This window comes from Rissa tridactyla, chromosome 5, assembly GCF_028500815.1.
Source record: "Rissa tridactyla isolate bRisTri1 chromosome 5, bRisTri1.patW.cur.20221130, whole genome shotgun sequence".
NCBI classification, from domain to species: domain Eukaryota; kingdom Metazoa; phylum Chordata; class Aves; order Charadriiformes; family Laridae; genus Rissa; species Rissa tridactyla.
Genome location: NC_071470.1, coordinates 63657404 through 63678022, shown reverse-complemented (window position 1 = coordinate 63678022; position 20619 = coordinate 63657404). Strand labels below are relative to the sequence as shown.

At 41.2% G+C, this 20619-nt stretch overlaps 1 protein-coding gene across 6 annotated transcripts in view; it reads right to left on the bottom strand.

Moving 5' to 3' along the window:
- Window positions 1-3600: 3600 nt before the first annotated feature.
- PTPN13 (protein tyrosine phosphatase non-receptor type 13) overlaps window positions 3601-20619 on the bottom strand; it is a 128478-nt gene continuing 111459 nt past the window's right edge. For 5 of the 6 annotated variants that reach the window (XM_054203381.1, XM_054203376.1, XM_054203375.1 and 2 more), the window contains 13 exons: window positions 19997-20067; window positions 18313-18374; window positions 17475-17631; window positions 16978-17154; window positions 15592-15674; window positions 14318-14373; window positions 13101-13204; window positions 11779-11927; window positions 11108-11198; window positions 7406-7743; window positions 6662-6877; window positions 5465-5527; window positions 3601-4430 (listed from right to left, as the gene is read on the bottom strand). In XM_054203381.1, the coding sequence (XP_054059356.1) occupies window positions 4350-4430; window positions 5465-5527; window positions 6662-6877; window positions 7406-7743; window positions 11108-11198; window positions 11779-11927; window positions 13101-13204; window positions 14318-14373; window positions 15592-15674; window positions 16978-17154; window positions 17475-17631; window positions 18313-18374; window positions 19997-20067 (1648 nt within the window). In that variant the 3' untranslated portion in view covers window positions 3601-4349. The remainder of the gene's footprint in view (window positions 4431-5464; window positions 5528-6661; window positions 6878-7405; window positions 7744-11107; window positions 11199-11778; window positions 11928-13100; window positions 13205-14317; window positions 14374-15591; window positions 15675-16977; window positions 17155-17474; window positions 17632-18312; window positions 18375-19996; window positions 20068-20619) is intronic. The other variant, XM_054203377.1, reaches the window with a different exon arrangement.

Below are 20619 nucleotides of genomic sequence, written 5' to 3'. Positions count from 1 at the left end.
AAAACAGAAGCAGCAGTGTATCAGCTTGCTGCATTTACTTACTTTGCCTGTTGACAACTGTTAGTCCTGAAAATCTTCTGTCTTCACTTTAAAGCTCCTTCATACGGGTGTACTGTCAACACTGCTATCAATTTGCCTCTGCTTCTCTCTACACAGGATTAATTTTCCTTCCTCAAACTACACTGCTCTGAAAAAGGCACAGTTTTTCAACTGTGCTGGTATGCTGGAGGGAATAAAAATCATAATATTACCGTGACAAGTAAAAAAGACTCTTTTCCTTTTTAAAATCATGCTATTGCTAGCTAGAATACCATTAAACACACAAGACAGTTACCATTTCAGTTTTGGGATACCAGAACGCTGTGGGCTACTATTTTGAAGAGTGAAAACCTTGGATAATCACAGGCCTCTGAACTTATTTCCACCTTCGCATTGCAGAATGCTGTCAAATTAGTACTCTTACAGCCTTCCTGACAGCACAAGTCACAAGTTTCGGTTCTGGTAAGGGCTGCTGGGACAGGAATACTGCTTGAATGGTCTCCTGTGCTGGCTGATGGCAGTTATTCATCACCCAAAGTTCCCAAACGGCATAAAACACAGACTTCCCTTCAGAACAGTTCTGACTGTTTACACTGAGTTACTCAGAACCCAATATCCTACCTCCCACCTCAAACCTGGTGCCTTTAAGCAGAGTAGATTACATTGTTGTCAGATCACTGCCACAGCACCCGTGTACAAACACACTCCCCAAAAAAATGAGATACAGGCCTCAATGCCCAGGTATGCTGAAAAACAAGGAGGAAAGTAAAATGTCCTCTTTCTTTCACCATAGCGTGGAAACTCTCCAGAACGCACAGTTCTGCAGGTTTTTCCCAACGGACACTGAAAATTTAAGACATGTGCAGCTGTGGTTTTTTTGGGGTTTTTTTTGTTTTTTTTTTTTTTTTTTTTTTTTGCAAGGGCTCTCCTCGCCCAGGAGAGCAGCTCCAGTGTGGGTAAGTCTGCACTGGGGAAAGGAATGGCGGCAAAAACAGGCCGGCAAGGGGCTCCTTTGGGGGCTTTTTGAAGGCAGGAAAAGTGGCCAGCCTGTGCCAGAACCGGCAGCTCGGGGTGCAACCAGCTGAGGAGGCATGGGCAGAGCCGTCACCCTGCCCCCACCCCTCCCCTCATAAAAGAAGCCTTTCGGGAGTAAGCAAGCAGTGAGTGGGTATCGCTTGGGAGCACCATGACAAGGGTGGTCATCACCCTCTCGGAAGGAGCTTAGCTATGGCCTCCACCCGGCAGAAGGTCGTGCTCTCAACCTTAGCCAGAACAGATAAGCTTCCGCTGGAACATACAGCTGCCCAGGTCGCAGGGAGCGCCAGAGCCTTTCACTGGCAGAGTGGCAGCTATGAGAACTGCTGTGTGCGTTGTGAACAGGTGAATGATCTGCTCAGCCTGGTGTCAGAGCTGCGAGAAGAAGTTGAAAGTTTAAGGAGCATCAGGGAAGCTGAACAAGAAAGAGCCTGATGGAGCCAGGCTCCGGCCCTCCTTGAAACAGAAACGGGAGCACCTATCAGAATCAGGAACAAGGATCAAAGGGCCCCTGCATCCTGCCCGTCAGGCAGATGCCTAAATGAAAAGAGTGAATGGAAGCAAGTTCATGGTCAGGGCAGCAGGTGAACTCCCTCCTTGCCCACCTCGCTCCCCCTTGCCCCCTTGGTACCGGTCCTTTTCTGCCAGGCAGCTCTCCAGCTACTCTTCCCCAGGCCTGTAGCGCTGCATGGGGTTGTTGTGACCCAAGTGCAGGACCCGGCACTTGGCCTTGTTGAACCTCATAACCATTGGCCTCAGCCCATCGATCCAGCCTGTCCAGATCCCTCTGCAAAGCCTTTCTACCCCCAAGGAGGCCGACACTCCCGCCTAACTTGGTGTCATCTGCAAACTTACTGAGGGTGGACTCAATCCCCTTGTCCAGATCATCGATAAAGATATTAAACAGAACTGGCCCCAGCACTGAGCCCTGGGGGACACCACTTGTGACCGGACACCAACTGGATTGAACTCCATTCACCACCACTCTCTGGGCCCGGCCCTCCAGCCAGTTTTGTACCCAGCGAAGAGTACATCCATCCAAGCCATGAGCAGACAGTTTCTCCAGGAGAATGCTGTGGGAAATGGTGTCAAAGGCTTTACTGAAGTCCAGGTAAACAACATCCACAGCCTGTCCCTCATCCACCAAGCGGGTCACTTTGTCACAGAACAGGTTTGTCAAGCAGGACCTGCCCTTCGTGAACCCATGCTGACTGGGCCAGATCACCTGGTTGTCCTTCACATGCCATATAATGGCACTCAGGATGATCTGCTCCATAACCTTCCCAAGCAATGAGGTCAGACTGACAGGCCTGTAATTCCCCAGATCATCCTCACAGCCCTTCTTGTGGACGGGTGTCACATTTGCTAGGCGCCAGTCAACTGGGGCCTCTCCTGTTTGCCAGGACTGGCGGTAAATGATGGAAAGTGTCTCGGTGAGCACTTCCGCCAGCTCCCTCAGTACCCTTGGGTGGATCCCATCTGGCCCCACAGACTTATGTATATCTAGGTGCTAGAGCAGGTCCCTCACCGTCTTCCTTTGGATTACAGGGAGTTCATTCTGCTCCCCACCCCTATCTACTAGCTCAGGGGTCTGGGTACTCAGGGAACAACCGACTACTACTAAAGACTGAGGCAAAGAAGGCATTAAGTATCTCATCCTTCTCTTCATCCTTTGTCACTATGTACTATATATACCACCTTCATCTGATAAAGGATGGAGATTCTCCTGAGTCCTCCTTTTGTTACTAATGTATTTATAGAAACTTTTTTTGTTGTTCTTAACTACCAAAGCCAGGTTAAGTTCTAGTTGGGCTTTGGCCCCTCTAATTTTCTCCCTACATAGCCTTACAACTTCTTTGTAGCCTTCCTGAGTGGCCAGCCCCTTCTTCCAAAGACCATGAACTCTCCTTTTTTCCCCAAGTTGTATCCATATCTCTCTGTTCATCCCGGCCGGTCTTTCCCCCCATGGCTCGTTTTACGGCACACGGGGACAGCCTGCTCCTGCGCTTTCAAGACTTCCTTCTTGAAAAATGTCCAGCCTCCCTGGACACCTTTGCCCTTCAGGACTGCCCCGCAAGGGACTCTGTCAAACAGGCTCCTGAAAAGACCAAAGTCTGCTCTCCAGAATTCCATGGTGGCAGTTCTGCTGACCCCCCTCCTTGCTTCTCTGAGAATTGAAAACTCTTATCATTTCATGGTAGCTATGCCCAAGACAGCCTCCAACTGTCACGACCCCCACAAGTCCTTCTCTATTTACAAACAGCAGGTCCAGCAGGGCTCCTTCCCTAGTCAGTTCCCTCACCAGCTGTGTCACTCCAAGAATCTCCTGGACTGTTCCCTCTCAGCTGTATTGTGTTCCCAGCTGATATCTGGTAGGTTGAAGGCTCCCACCAGGACAAGGGCCAGCGATCATGAGATTTCTCCCAGCTGTTTGTATGAAGGATGCCATGTAAAGCCAAGAGATATCAGTCACAAGGACACAAAACCACCCAGACACAGTGATCAGTGTACTTTAGGTGTATTTTTTTTATTTACAGAGTGGAGATGCCTAATCAGTTATAAGGTTAGACACCTGATAATTCAGGGTTTTTTTTTTGTAAAAGCATATAAATATATACATGAAACTCTATGAAGTAAACATTATTAACTGTGATAATTACAGTAAACGTTCACTACTATCCTTATGCTAACTGGCATCTTTTAAAGCTTAAATGCTCATTTCAAGATACCCTCTACAAAATAGCTGTAACTGTACTAAAAGGGCAAAAATTCTGTGCCATGAACAAGCTTTTAAATGAGACTAGTAAAATGTCTTTGTAATAAAGTTTGACAGGATAAAAATATTGTTTTATCCCTCCCACTCCCCCACCCCATAAGAAACAAATACCCCAAAACAGTTGCAGAACTGCAGGAAGTATTATAAGATTACTTTTTTTTCTTACTTTTTTTTTTTAAATTAAAATATTTTAATTTCAGTATTTTATCACATATTAAGGAAGCTGCAAAAAATACAGCTTTATTAAATATTATTTACTGTTATACAAATATCTCACATATGTGTCCATGGGGCTGAAGACATTAGTGGTATCGTATAAGCTATCCTTTTTCCTTAGAACTACGTACCTCATTTGGAACAATGGAGAGACTTTATAGAAAATATGTTTGACAGCAACTGAGGAAAGGGACTAGAAAACTATTGGCAGAACAAAGAAAACATGTGAGAGCCTCTAGATCTCCTTGCTTCCCAATTTTAAAAGCACTTCAGCTTCAGTGTTTTATTTGCCTCCCTGTTGCTCTTCATGTTGGAGATGATTCAGGACATAAAGGACAACTTGATAGCAGAAAATGTACTGATCCTGCAAGGGAAAGGAAATCACAGAACATGTGAAAAGCTATTCACTCTCCCCTGCACTTCACAGGTGCACAGCACTTGATTTCAATACTATTTCTACAGTTAAATAAACAAAAAAAGAAGGACAAAACAAAAAAACCACAGTGGAGAAATATGCAACCTCATCTTAAAACAAATGCAGACACTCCCCTGCCAGTAAAGATATATTTTTATATGGGACTTTTATCCTCCTTTCACATCAAAACCACCTCAAGCAGAGTAAGTACTTTATATAAGTAGAAATGATGACAGCAAGTGAATTTCAAGGTCTTGCATCCAGTGCCAACTAATACAGAACTCAGATGACAGTGCAACTTCTTATCTTAATCCCAGTGATACACATGTATGAGCTAAAACATTTTTGGGGTGCGACACGGGACAGATAGTTTTATGGTTTGGTTTTAGGTTTTTTGGTGTTTCTTTGTGGGTTTTCTTTGTGTTGGGTTTTTTTTTGTTGTTGTTGTTTTAAACTATGATTTGACAATTTCTTCACATTCAAAGAAAAAGTGCAGATTTTAATAAGACCTTGTGATGTCCTTCTCTAAGATAAAGTTAATTAGCTCTAGATATAGACTATTCCTAAAATATTCATTTAACTTTTGGCTGAGTATCTCCCCAAAGGAAATTTCAAGACTACTCTCTGTGGTAGTATCAGTGATTCACAGCAGCTACAGTTAGGCCTCCTCTTCAGTTTATAATGCAACTTTTAGCCAAAAAAGCTCAGCCCTTTTCCTCTACACCACATGCTTTTGAAGAAAAATCTCACAACTTTTTTTTTTTTTAAACACAGATCAACACATTAAAAATTGCATGCATTTATAACTGTTAAATATGTACTGCTACTCACTGGTATGCATCTGATTTAATTCTCATGACACAGATGTTACGTTAGAGGGCGCAAAGACAATCATTGTGTGCATCACAGAAAGCTTCCTGACACGTCAGAGTTAGAATTCCAGTGTCTTTCCTTTAGCGTATACCTGGGGAAGCCAGACTCACCTCTGTCTGAACCATCCCATGTCTCTGCAGACGCATTGTGCGCACCAGGTCTGAGATGTCAAACTACCAAAACAAACAGCAAGTTAAACATTCAAAAAAGACACAAATGTATATAAAGGAGACATCCCCAGCATCAAACTAAGGAATCCAACTAGCTAGATTAAACATTTAGTAGTGAAACGAATAACAATTCACTATAGCCTATGTGTGTTGGTAGATAACCAGCATGTGCTGTCTCCGGGCTGTATGAATATGGCCCTTCTACATCAGACACCCTCCTCCTCTCATTTTCTTTCTCTGTGCACTGGCTCTCTTGCTTACTCTTACTGGGAGCTGAGTGTGCAGAAAATAGAGCCCCTTGGCCAACTCAACAAAACGCTTTTTATTTCCCCAGATCTATAAAGTTCTAGACATTTAGTGGGTGCTCAGAAACCCTGCTGAGCTAAGCATGACATAGCTCATCTTCTCTACAAATTCACAAAAAGATTTGCCACACCAGGCCACTGAAGGACATAAACATAAGGAAGCTAGCACCCTCCTGTGGATCACCCTAGAAAACAAATACCCGGTTGTGCTGGGAAAGTTAATTTACATACCCTCATCTCCAGCTGAAATGTTTGTACACTGAGTTTTTGATTCAGTTGCCTAAACAGATACTGTGGTTGACTTCTAGCTGCCCTCCAACAGTTCATGATGGATTTCTGACAGACCAAGTGCCATAATTCTCAGCCCTAATGCCATTAAATTCGATAGTTCCACTGAGTACATCCAGACAGGTAAGCCAGGCATTTTAACTTTTCCTTCAATTGCCTGAGTCATTGTAGCAACACCCCGTTGTACCCAAGCCATACGCCAGAAGTCTGCTACAGCAGGAGACATCCCTGTAACATACCCTAGAATGTCTCAAGTGGCTCCTAACCATGTTGGATTGCTGAGGTATCAACAAACAGGACACTTAAGATTCCCTGCGATAACCCACGGACCAGTGGATGTTAGAGCTCTTCCCCTCCAGGATCATCAACAAAGAAACGTTTCAGAGGTACTGCTGTTTTACACCCTGATTTATGTTACATTAAGACATGGCCAGTATGCTACTCTCAAAAGCATGGCCTATTGTTTAAATAATTGAATAGATCCAATGGAACACATTTCCTGCAAGTCAAAAGCACAGCTTGGCCCATCCTCTTGGGTACTCACATCGAGGTCTCTGCTGATTAACCCTAGAACAACATCTATACAAATAAGGGTCCCCGATCGTCCAATGCCTGCACTGCAGTGAGTTATGATAGGTCCCGATTTGTGGACATGGCGCATGTAGGAGATAAAAGTAAGCAGGTCATCTGGTTGAGAAGGGGTGTCATGGTCAGGCCAGGCGATGAAGTTCAGATGGGAAACGTGCCGTACTTCACCTGTCTGAGGTTTAAAAACCAACAATAACAACAAAATGTTAACACATGGGAAGAATAAAAAGACAAAAGGAAATAGTCTCAGGAGAGAGGGATTTGCTCAATCAAGGTGTTCTGTAATTCAATAAAACAAGAGAAACAATAAGCTAAACTGAAAATAACTAGCAAGTAATTGAATAGTATAAGGTTCACTGTGCAGACTGAGTTGATCACACAGAGGAATGAACCAGCCAGACTGAATTACTAGTGAATTTCATATCCCTATACATGTTTCTGTGGCCAAAGGCACCTAAAGGAGCCAAAATTTAGAGTCTCATTAGCATAACAATATAATCTCCTGGCCCAATAATCTCCTGTCACAGAGTAGCACAAGCTGCAGCAAGGAAGAGTTACCCGATAATGATCACTGGGTAAAGAGAAGCCATGGGTTACCTCTTGATGTAGACATTGTGATTGAAAGTAGGCAAGCCAGAAGGATAAAAATGCCAATATGCAGAAAAAAAAATTCTCAGCATGCAGAATTAGATTCACTTACCTGGATCTCTTCTAGCTCCAGCACCCTAATGATAAAGCCCTTCAGCTGCTGGAGTCTCACAAGAGCAAGCCGTAGTCTATCGTTTATCATGGTGGTTTTATTGAGCGTATCTGGCCAGTAACGTTGGCATTTTATCTTTTCTCCTTCAACCTCCTGAGTCATCATGGCAATCACAGTACAGTTTTGCTCCCAAACCATTTGCCAGAAATCTGCTACAGTAGTAGGGAGAGGTCCTTGACATGCAATATAAACAAACTCTTCATTCCCCACTGGCATGCGAATGAAGCTGGCATTGATGTATCCACCTTCAATTCCAAGAGGTACTCTAGTTGTATCATCTGCAATCCCCACACAACAAAAATACCTCAGTTATGTATGCACATAATTAGACCTTCACACAATAGAGATGCTGAGTATTACACACTCGCACAGTACTTAGTACAGATGCTTTCAGATCTTACTTAAAAAATAAATCACTACAACTAAAATTAAAAAAAACAACTTTAAAATTAAAAAGCCTTTAGGATACTACTGAGTACTTCTCTTTGAATAAAGAAGATGGCTAGGGAAGAAATCTACATTCTGTGGGAGCTCCCACAGAAACATGCAGCCATCCAGGTGACGGGCTGCAGGGAGTGCCAGAGCACTTTCCTGGCAATGGGAAGCAGCTATGGGAACAACTGTGTACATTGTGAACAGGTGAGGCAGAGCTGAGAGAGGAAGCTGACAGGTTAAGAAGTATCAGGGAGGCTGAAGAAGAAACAGACTGGTGGAGCCAGGCTCTGCCCTCCTTGATACAGAAACAGGAGCACCTGGCAGAAAGTAGCCAGGATCAAGGGCCCCCTGTACCCTGATCCTGTCAGGCAGAAGCCTAAATGAAGGGAGTGAATGGAGGAGAGTTCACAGTCAGGGCAGCAGGTGAACTCTCTCCTTGCCCACCCCACCCCTCCCGGTACCTCTGAACAACAGATATGAGGAAGGCCAGTCAAATGAGGATGTGGATGATGGCCAGTCTACACCAGAGATGTCTCCATAGTCAGAAAGGCGTACTGCCCGTATCACAATCACATCCACAAAGAAGAAAAGAAGGGTTATAGTTGTTGGTGACTCCCTCCTGAGGGGAACAGAGGGTCCAATATGCCAGGCAGGCCATCCTCACAGGGACATCTGCTGTCTTCCTGGAGCCCAGGTTAAGGACATCAGCAGGAAACCTCCTAGCTTCATACAGTCCTCAGACCATTACCCATTATTGATCTTCCATGTAGGTGGAGAGGAAGCTGCAACCAGTCCAAGAGCAATCAAAGGGGACTTCAGGGCTGCAGGAAGGTTAGTGAGGGAATCTGGGGCACAGGTTATTTTTTTCCTCACTCCAACCAGTTGCAGGCAGTGACATTGGAAGGAACAGACAAATCCAGTGCATTAATACACGGCTCCATGGCTGGTGTCACCACCACAATTTTGGGTTTTTTGACAATGGGATGGCCTATATGGCACCAGGCTTGCTGGCATCAAACAGGAGACACCTTTCTCAAAGTGGGAAAAACATCTTTGCCCAAGAGATTGCGGGGCTTTAAACTAGATGTGAAGGGGGAGGGAGATAATAATATCAGGCTTGTCTGTGACAAGGTGTGGGATAACACATCAGGGTTAGAGGGATGGGGCGCTAGTAAGGGCCTTTGACCTGTTGCCCCAACGCATGCTAGGGATGCTACATCACAGACAAACTCTTATGGAGACAAGCCAGGGGCTCCTAAGGTAGTCAGAGTCAACAGGAAAACACCTGAGAAACACCCTAAGGGGTGCTCCTCTAAGAAGGTGACACAGTCAACAGCCCGGCTGAAGTGCCTCTATACGAATGCACGCAGCATGGGTAACAAACAGGAGGAGTTGGAACTTACCATGCTACAGGAAAGCTATGACATAGTGGCCATTACTGAAACCTGGTAGGACAAATCCTATGACTGGAGTGTGGCTATTGATGGCTACAGGCTGTTCAGAAGGGACAGGTGAGGAAGGAGGGGCGGAGGTGTTGCCCTCCATGTTAAGGAAGGGATAGAGTGTGAAGAGATGTCCCTAAAGAACAGCCAAGAGGAAGGTGAAAGCTTATGGGTAGGAATTAAAGACCGAGGCAACAAGGGGAACCTTGTGGTTGGTGTCTACTACAGGCCACCTGATCAAGGGAAACCTACTGATGAAGCCTTCTGACTCCAGCTACAGGAGGCATTGAGCATGAAGGCTCTCGTCCTGCTGGGGGATTTCAACCACCCTGACATCTGCTGGAAAAGTAACACAGCGAGCCGTAGACAATCCAGGAGGTTTCTGGAGTGCCTTGACGATAACTTCCTAAGACAGGAAAACAGACAGCCCTATCCGAGGGGATGCCACACTGGACCTCATAGTCACCAAGGCAAGGGATGTCAAGATTGGAGGCAGCCTGGGCTGCAGTGACCACGCACTGGTTGAGTTCACAGTCCTGAGGGATATGTGCCAGACAAGGAGCCTAGTCAGGACCCTGCATTTTAGGAAAGCAAACCTTCAGCTCTTCAAGGAGTTAGTCAGTAGGACCCCCTGGGAAATGGTCTTCAGGGACAAGGGAGCAGAACAGAGCTGTCAGATCTTCAGGGACATTTTCCATACAGCACAAGAGCTCTCGATCCCCAGGTGTAAGAAATCAAGCAAGAAAGGGAAGAGACCAGCATGGCTGAGTTGGGACCTGCTGGTCAAACTAAAAGGCAAGAACGAACTGCACAAGCAGGATCAGGTATCCTGGGAAGAATACAGGGACACTGCCCGGTTATGTAGGGATGAGGCCAGGAAGGACAAGGCACAGCTGGAGCTGAACTTGGCAAGGGATGCTAGGAATAACAAGAAGGGCTTCTACAGGCATGTCAACCAGACGAGGAAGGTTAAAGCAATAGGACGAGGGGCAATGGTTTTAAACTAGAGCAGGGCAGGTTTAGATTAGACATTAGGAAGAAGTTCTTTACAATGAGGGTGGCGAGACACTGGCCCAGGTTGCCCAGAGAGGTGGTGGAGGCCCCATCCCTGGAGCCATTCAAGGCCAGGCTTGATGAGGCTCTGAGCAACCTGATCTAGTTAAAGATGTCCCTGCTTACTGCAGGGGGGTTGGACTAGGTGACCTTTAAAGGTCCCGTCCAACCCAACACATTCTATAAATAAAAAAATAAATCAGCAGAGAGGCAGGATATGCGATTTGAACTGCAGCACCTCTGAAACCGAGGTTGAATATTTCTCACTCAGAACTAACCTTTGTCAGTTCTCACTTCTCCACGTATCTCCCACCTAACAAACAGAATTTTGTTGCAGTAAATTTAATGACAATAGTATTCATGTCTGTTTTTCCAATCTTACATGGGTAAAACTGAAAAAAGAAATCTTGTCTGGCTCCCTATGTATATCTCATTTAAGACACAGGATCTGCTGAAACAACTGAAGAATCTGTGAACATCCATCCCTACCTACTGCAGTAGGTAGGGAACAGTCTGTTGTTCACTGATCTTAAAGTCCTTTATAAATGCTTGCTTTACACGTGTAGAAAATGAGTGGCAGATTTATTTTTTTCCCTACTCAGTAGCAGAACTAGGACTGGGAATTAAACCATCTCACTTCTCATCCAATTCATCTGATCATACAGGTGGTGACAAAATATCAACAATGAACTTCAGATTAGTTAGGACTTACAAGGAAGTATGTTTTTATATCTGTTCTTTTTCCTGTTCTCCTTTGCTTGTCCAATCAAACACTGATCCAAAGGTTTTAACTCCTGAAGGTTCTGTAAAGAAGCAGTTATACATGCATTAGAAAGCGCCGAATGGCTAATAACTGTTAAGAGCAGTTATGTAACCAAGTCTTTTACAGAGTAATTAAAAAATCCTAATGCAGATATGCAAAATAATTCAGTCACAGGAAGGAATCTAATTTCACATAGCTAAGAAAATGAAACAAAATTTAAAAAACCTATTATGCAGTAAATATTTTATCTCATTCTCCCAAAAAAGAGATCATGTAACATGGTTGACTTAAGACTTTGGAAAGGTTGTTTTCACATTCTGCTGCTAGATATCACAGTCTTTATTTACCTTGTCCATGCCTGTTAATGTCATATTCACTTGGTAATTTACCAAAAGTAATAATGATGTAAACACACTTTTGAATTGAACTCCCAGTTCAAACTAATCTTATGTCTCAGCAGCTAGCGGGGGAAGGGAGAGAAGTCTGGTAAAAGAAGTCTTTTCATCTCTAGAGCTGCAAATTAAAGAGCTGTGGTATTTAACGCAGTGATGAACCAGCCATTCTATTTCTATCCGTTTCATAATAGAAAAAAGGACTTTAAGAGACAAATAGTTACTCACTTCAATCTCTTTAGAAGGGACTCCCTGTTCCAGCAATCCACGCAACATCCTGATAACCGACTTTAATTTGGCTCCTGAGTACTTGCCTCCAGGGAGTACATTCACAGTAGGCAGCGCAGAGATCTCTTCATCTGTCACTAAAGGGAAATCTAGCAGAAGAACAAGACTGACTGATATAAATATAAATAAATAGCTAAAACTAGGGAAATGTAAACTGTAGTGTAATGTTGGATTTCCCTGTTGCTTCTGTTTTATGTACTGTTTTATGTTCTGTTTCTGTACTTTTTCTCTAGAATGCCTCCACACCAGAGAGAATGCACAGATGTCCTCTCAGTTTGACAGGCAAAACCAAATTAACTATCAAAGCCAGTATGATGCAAAATCAGCTCTGATGAATCCAGAAAGCAAAGGGAGTATTTTCCTGAACTTCCAATAAATACATACACTGAAACAAACTTCAAATACATTTTATATGTTAGTTGTAAATTGTAATATGTATATTGTAACACAATAACCTACAAAATTGATGAATGCACACAGCAATGAATTCAGAACTCGCCACTTAAACATCACAGCCTGTGACTTCGTTTTTAGCACTTATACTCAACATGTCTTTCAAGTGGTAATAGTAAGATGTGTTAAAAACATCTTTTTTTTTTTTTCCAATATAGCTTGCTTTCTATCAGGTCTTCAGTATTTCTCTGAAGCACAATCAAATTAATAAATGAATAGTCTCTCTGGTATCGCAATTAAAAGCATCCTAAATCTACTGACTCAGTCACGGATTATCCTTTTTTCTTTTAATGAATGCAGAGAAAAGGCCACTATATGTGAATTTCAGGAACTGACATTTCTAATGCTATCTCAAAAAGTAAAGACTAGATTCTGCCAAATGCATCAAATTGAGTAGTGTTCTGCTCTGCCACATTGAGCAGCAGTGGAAGAATGAGAGTCAAGATAAAGAAAAAATACTGCCTAATTTGAGCATGGAGTAGCAGTATGTGAAGCACACGATACATCGATCTGATCACGGTCAAACAGCTTTTGTCAGACAGACACTATGGAAGAATGCATCACAGCTGGTTTCAACTCTATACAACTACAAGCACAAAATTGCCAATATTGTTCCTATTAACTCTCACACATTTATTACACAAAGCTGTAAAGATCCTTTCCAGTGGGCTGCTGAGCTTTTAGATTTACCATTATACTTGTCATTACACCCTCAAAACATATCCAGGACATTTTAAAATTCACTTATGACATTTTCTCTATTTAATGTGATCCTCAGATTTCCACTGATTATTTGTTAAAGTTCTTGCCTTTATTTACACGTTCCTGGCTGACTGATTCAATCAGCAGCTCATCACTTCCCCACGTGATTTCATCTTCACCTGCTTGGCTCAAGGAAGGTTGTGGAGGAGATCTATAAGAGTACAAGGTATGGAAGTAAGAAAGAACATCTAGAAATAACCAACACATTTGCAATCTTATAAAAAAAATTGCCAGAAAGTAATTTACAGCTACCAGTATTCCTGGACTGGATCCACACCAGCATTCTCAAAAAACACTTTTTTTTTCCTTTTTTAAATCCCCAGCAGAGATTTGAAAAAGGTAACAGTGGAAAAAGAGACAGGAAGACATGCCTCTAGTAACAACTATCACTGCAAGTACTTTTCAAAGGCTAACCAGTCAAATAACATCCAATAGCAGATTTGTGCCATTCACATAATTCACTACCTATACACTAGAATATCTATTTTCAAATGCAAGTTTTCTAGCTTTCTTGAAGGTGGTGATAAATGTATGAAGTATTTTAGGTCATAATGTCACTGCTTGTGCTAAGTCTCAACCCAAAACTTCCCAGAAACTTTATCAAAACGTAAAACGAAGTACATACACTTTGACTGACGCTTCACTTAGGCTAAGGTCTAAAATTATTTCACAAAGAAAAATTATCTTGGGAATTTCCAAAAGTCAATGTGGCTCAAAAGGACAGCCGGTAACTTGGCCAGGCATATCCTTAGTTTTCTGTGTGAAAAAAAAAAAAAAAGCCCCAAGCACCCAAATGGGAACAGATGGACCAGTGGAATTATACGGTTTAGTTTCTGTGTTCTAAACCCAGAAGAAGAAACTTAATGAAACATAATGAAGAAGAAACTTCAAACTGAAGACAGCATTATTTGAACATTTTCGTCACATGCAAGTACCAAATCGTTAGTACAATACAAATTATTTGGAGCTATTTGAACGCAGCCCAGTTATGTGTTATAACCACATATCAAAATAAATAAATAAAATTAGGGCATAGTAAACCACATAAAGCTGACTAGTATTCAGGCAAGCTATAATCTTTTAAATAACAAAAATAGAGAGCAATTCAACAAGACATTGTACAGATATTTCATTGGATTTGGTTTGGGGGTGGGGTTTTTTTTGCTTCCTTGGTTGGTTTTTCTCTCTCATTTTAACATATTCCCCTTCAGAGTTTCAGACTTTACAGGTTTGCTTTCAAGCAACACTAGAAAAGAAATCTTACCTTTCCGGCATAGCTTTTACTTCACAATAGTCTTCACAACCATTTACGTGTGTTGGCTAGTGGAAGAAATATTTGAAAACACATTACAGGACATTGTAACACTTACCCACTGTAAATTTTAAACAATTAACAATTACATGGACTATTTCTGAAGGGTATTAAGTTCAGAGCAGCACATAATGAAAGACTTTCCTCTTTTAGACATCTCATTAACCCAAAATAACAGAGGACGAGAACACTGAGCACTTGGAAAGAGGCTCAACTGTAACAAGGCCAAAAAACTATCTTAAAATCATTCCTGCCTTGCAGCAGCAGAGCACCTAAATTTTCTCCAGTTGACTTCTTGTGATTCTAATACTTAAAAACCCTTTATGAGGTAAGTTTGATAGTAAAAGCTTCTGTCTACTGTCAAGCCACCATTCGTACATAGAACAGAGCTTCACCTCTAAATGACAGGTACTCCTACATAAGGCTTCCTCAATAGAGGATGAAGAGTCAGCAGAAAAGGAGGCATTTCAATCCTCCTTCCAAGAAAAACTCTATTTTATTTACAGTGATGTTTATACTTATTAGGCCAGCTTGCAAGTGTCCACCACCATACTCAGAGAATTTGGCTTGTGGATCTCCTAGAGCACGCTGACACAGAGCCAGATTTTATTCTCAGCTCTACTAACTCGACAGAAAGCTGCAACAGCCAGGATGTGCTGGATAGACGGAGTTCTGATGATTTGAAATATGAGACAAAACCTGGGTATCTAGTGACTGATGTAAAACAGGACATGCAATAATGTAGGGCAAACCACATACAGAAGTTATTCAAGTTAACGCACATATCTTAGCAAAAAGTAGGAGGAAAAGAAATTTCAAATTTACATTTTGGACAGTTAAGTCTACACAGTACTCATTGAGACTGCTTCCCTTCTTTCAGCAGGAATCAAGGAAATCTTTTAGATTAAACTCCTGAAATAACATTTAAAGGTAGTTTATTATCGCCCTTTTTAAGAAAAGCTGTTGGGGTTTATATGAGACACAGTGTAAAATAACTATGTTTTAGTCTCTTATATAGTGAATTTATGATAGAATAATCATACACTACTTAGAAAATAAATATTTGTATACCATTTATGGATACTACGAACAAAGATGTTTTCATTTAAAGGACATGCAAAGCTATTTCCACAAGTTCTATGCCAATAAGGAAAATAATAAATTGAAAAAGCGTCTGAGAAAGCAAACTCATCAGACGAATGAATGCCAGCTTCTTGCCATCCCACCTCTGAAAAATCTTCAGGTAAAGATGACCCATCACAGTCTGTGTCTTCAGACTTATCTTCTGTCAGCTTTCCATTCATCTCTACTGGAACAGGAAAATCAGGAGATAGAGCATAAACATACCAAAGATGCCCACAAGTCAGCTTCTTAGATGTGCATCCTGTTACACTTGTCTGGCACTACACAGGGAACACAGGTGCCAGAATAACCAAGAAACATCTTTTAAGTCCCTTTGCTACCCTTATTGTATAGGATAATCAGACACTTTAGGCTTCTTTCCTTTTTAACCGGAACAGCTGTCATTACATGTGAGGTTGTTTGCATAGCTAACGTATCTATGCCACAGCATAATGGATGGACAGGTTAGTGCTAGTAAGTTATCAGTTTCCCATGTCAATAGTGTTTTTGCAATTCAGTTATATTTAGACCAGCAGTAGGTCTAAACCAGGATTCTACTTGCTCTTTGTATTAAACAAGACCTAGTTAAGGTGTGCTGGATAAAATCTGACTTGTATCCGTCTGCTACAGTAGTTCCCTGCTGCCATATCTTATGGAATCTATTCATCATCAGTTGCAAAGGCCAGATCCTAGCTACAAGAAACTGGAAGTAGTGGAGCCCCAATGATATTCTTCAGCTGAGGTCCTGGCACAGCCAGAACCTCAGTGTTTCCTGATTTCTAATGTAATGTCCAATGACGATAACCCAATGAACTTGAAGACCAGCAAAAGAGCTGAAATAATTTTGATTTTGGCAAGTATATATTGAGTTCTAGAAGGAACCTCTACAGGAGTAGCAAGAATCTTACTCGAACTTTTGGAGCATACGTACATAGTGTGACATCACAAAGGAACTACAAATCCTACTCCACGCTAAATATCAGTTAATAACAACTGAAGCCGAGGAGATGGAACAAAGGAAAATAAAGGTGTACATACAGAAGCAGGTACCGAAAACAAGTTTTTCAAAAAGAGACAAAGCAGGTTGGCAAGTTATTTGGTTTTGAGAAATCTCAACACATTTCCGAGTTGTACAATCTGCTATCAATAAAATGTTGACATGCTTCAGCATTTCAACATGATTGTAGCTGCAGGACCAGGTACCAAAACAACATGGATTCCACTCAAGAGACAACTCCAGAATGGGATTAAATTTTCCAGAGTTCTTAAAGCAAAATCCAGATTTATCAAACTAGAATTTGACTTATTAAATTGCATCTGAAGTTCACTGGAATCAGCAACCATTTCTCTGCGTTCTACTTGGGAAAATTTCAGTTCACACATCAATTCAATGTCAACTCTCCCTTTTGCCAAATCAACTACTTGCTTGGCTCCTTGTTTCAAGAAGTATTTTGCTGTTAATGATATGCTTTTTTAATGGCTCATGTTACCTGGCAGGTGATCTTCTGATGTGGCCTTCTTGAGATGCAGAAGATGCTGAGCCTCTGAAGTTGCATTATTACGATTTAAAAGATTCTGGGCTTCCTCATCTACAACATCCAACAGATACTGGACAACTTCATTATGATCATCCTCATCGTAATAGTCATCATCTGGAACCTCTGTTTCTAAAGAGAAACAGTATAAAATGACAAGTTTTCCCAATATAGGATGTTTTGGGGAAAAAAAATTAGAGAGGCAGACATCATGCCATTATTTCTAGCTATTATCATGGCTTTCCTTCATTTCTCTCCTTTCTGAATCCAACTTCCATAAATCTACTTCCAACATCAACAAATTCCTCTAAAGCAGAGCACACTATTTGGAGATGATCTTCTAAAATTGACTGTCAGCCTAACATTGACTTATTTAAGCCTATTCAACAATGCCTTGACTCTCTTGTACGCTAAGATTGAATCACACTGTCCCCCATCTGACCCCTTCTTACCTGATTTGTCACTGTGTTTAGAAAAGTCTGACATATGATTGGTAAAGACAAGGGAAGGTGCATCTCCAGATCCCGAGAGATTCATTAGTCCTTCTGTGTGATGGATATTATTTTCTGTATTTGCCTGCGAAGGTCCTAGGATGCCATTGCCATTTATCTAAGAAAGTGAAGAACAGTACGAATTAAATCATAAAGAGTCTAGCAGTTTGTTGAAGCAACAAGCAACCCTTAAAAAGTTCATTGCTCTACTTAGCAACAAATAAAAAACCCTATTCATATCATATTCCCATCTGAGATAGCTGGGTGATGGCTGGGCAGCTTTTGGTTGTGTTAGAAGTTTCACGTGAAAAGAGGAAATAAGAACAAATTTAAAGCAACTATGAAAAAAATACATGGTGATGAAGAAGCAACTACTAGAACAGAACATATAGTACTATTTAACATTATTATAACCTTTATAAAACATATGAAGGCTTCAATACTTTTGGTTCCGTAACACACCATTTCTCAGAAAAAACAAGGGGGGGGGGGAAGAAATAAAACCACACAGTAAGTGTAACATGCAAGCATCTGCAGAAACTGTGAATAGAACGGAGTTTTCTGGATCATAGCCTTGCATCCTTCTCATAAGACTGTCTTTTGATAAAGCAGTCACAAAAAAGAGAAGATCAATTAAAAATATTGCATATTTATTACGATGACTGCTTACTCACATCAACTGACAATAGTCGGTTTGCATACTTTTGTTAACAGATTGTTTACTTAATTTATTTTTTTAAAGTGTGTAAAGTAGATGCTTTTCTATGGTTAATGATAAGTACAATAGAGAAATATTTACCTTGGGCCCATAAGCATCGGCTTTCTTTTCACTTTTGTCACAGGTATCACCACAGGAACAGCCTAAACAAAAATGGGAAAAACCCAACAACTTCACAGAACTTTGTCACAGAAATTAAATTAGCCTCTATCAGTTATTTTTATAAAATAAACAAGGTACTTAATATTATGTTACAAAATGAATAACATTTCTGCCTGCCTGGTTATTGGGCACTGCCAAACTCATGTCTGATGGACTACTTTATAAAGGCTTTTTGTATGTTACGTTCAACAGGATCATAAAGCATGAATGCTAACACAAGTAACCAACTCTAAGCAAAGAGAAATGTTGCCAAATAGCTTAAAAACATACAGTGGAAACACGTACCTTTGGGAAACAGGGCATAATTCCCTTTCCCTTAGAATGTACAAAATATAACCCTGCAATCACCCATCACTAACTTTTTGTTTTAAACATCATCTGACATCTGGGTCCTTGTTCAAAGGTACCTTTCCCTTCTTGGTAAAGAAGGGAGTGATACTATGACATCAGAGACCACCGCCTGCCCTAGACATCCCGTTACTAGTATAATAAATGAGACAAAGTGGAACCAGTAGTTGTTACATACCTAGATACTAGTGAAGTTCTGGATTTTCATATACATCATGCTTTTACAAATGAAGAAACTTGTAGATGAAATAACTGAAGGCTAAGAGTAACCTTATACGTTGTCGTGAACCTATACACGACAAGTCATCTACAGGAAGGGAGTTTTAAGTGAGGTCTTCCAAGATTTGGTTACAGGGCTTGTTCCTACTGAATATCTTGACTAAGTTTTTTGAAACAAAATATGTAGCATACTTAGAAAATATGTAAGCAACACTAAACTGTAAGAGTTGCAATAATTTGCAACTAGTTATCTAGATATATTAAATGAAGCATGAAAAATGAGACTATGATGAATCAAGACAAAGTTACACATTTCAAAGAAAAAGCAAATGCTTAACATGCTAAGTAACCACGTAAGTACTTGCTCTGCACAAAGCAAATGTAGGTGGTAAAGGATCCTGAGTCTGAGTGAGCAAGGAACTATTTAGAGAAAGGAAGTTAATCTCACTCAGGATATATTAACAGGAATGCTGTCTACACAACCCTGGAAATTATTCTTCCTGTGCGCTTGGCACAGGTGAGCGTCCACCAATGCCGTGTGTGTGATCAGAAGCACCACACTTGAAGAGGAAAACAGTGAGATGTAAACAAACTGAGGGGGGAGAAATGAAATCAATTAGGGTTCCTCTAGTCTTGAAAAAGAGAAGACCAACTGGAGACCTGAAGCCCTTTCAAATGTAACAAATCGGCATTTTTATGCCTGGTCAGAAGAAACAACAACATTATTATTATTATTAACAATTATGATGATTATAGTCGATTGATTTTTTTTTTTTTTAACTCCTTGAAAGACTTAGGGTTGCTATGAGAGAGAATTTCTAAACTACAAGAGAAATGGAATCCTAAGACGACTGTTGCTGAATCTCTTTTTGTGGAGCTTTTAAAAGAAAGATCAAGAAAACACTTCCTGGAGCTGATCTCAGTAAGTGGAGTTCTAGTGCCACTGGACAAGGATGGTGTCTTAGGGCCCGTATCTGTTCCTTCACTTTATAAACACATGCATTTCACCTGCAATAAGTAAACAAGCAAATCTTACCATTAGCTTTCCTTGGCCAGGGATTTGAGCTACCAAGGCTTTTGGATTTTGGAAGCACTGCATGACCATCTCTGTGAAAAGAAATGTTTATGGAAATTTTTATTAAAAAAAAATAATCATGGTAATCATCAGATATAGATGTAAATATGTACTATCAGTAAAACTGCTAATTGTGCTTTCTATTACAACAGTTTTGGAATACTTAAATATTCAATGAGAGAGATTAAGCACTGGTAGTTAGGTTAGCTCCTACTTCAGGAAGCACCAAAGAGTTCGTTATAGCTGGACTTTCCTTCTAGATTCTGACAAAGAGATTAGACCTTGTAGCCTCAGGACTTTGCAACTTCTTCCCCTTCTGGGACAAAACAGAGTGGGAAGGAGAAAGGGAGACAAGAAGCAAAGAACCGCAGGCGTGGCTGGACTGGAAGACTTCAAAAATTAAGTAAATGTTTCAGTCCCACGTAAATATTAAAACAAAGTAATCCAGAGAGTTTTTTAGACTACTGCATGCTGTATTGCCATACAAGAAGCAGCAGGGATCAGTGAAAATACAGTGGCACAATGGGACCTGTGCCACAGCGTTCTGACATTCACCTGTGTGCTGGGACATCCATGTGACAGTA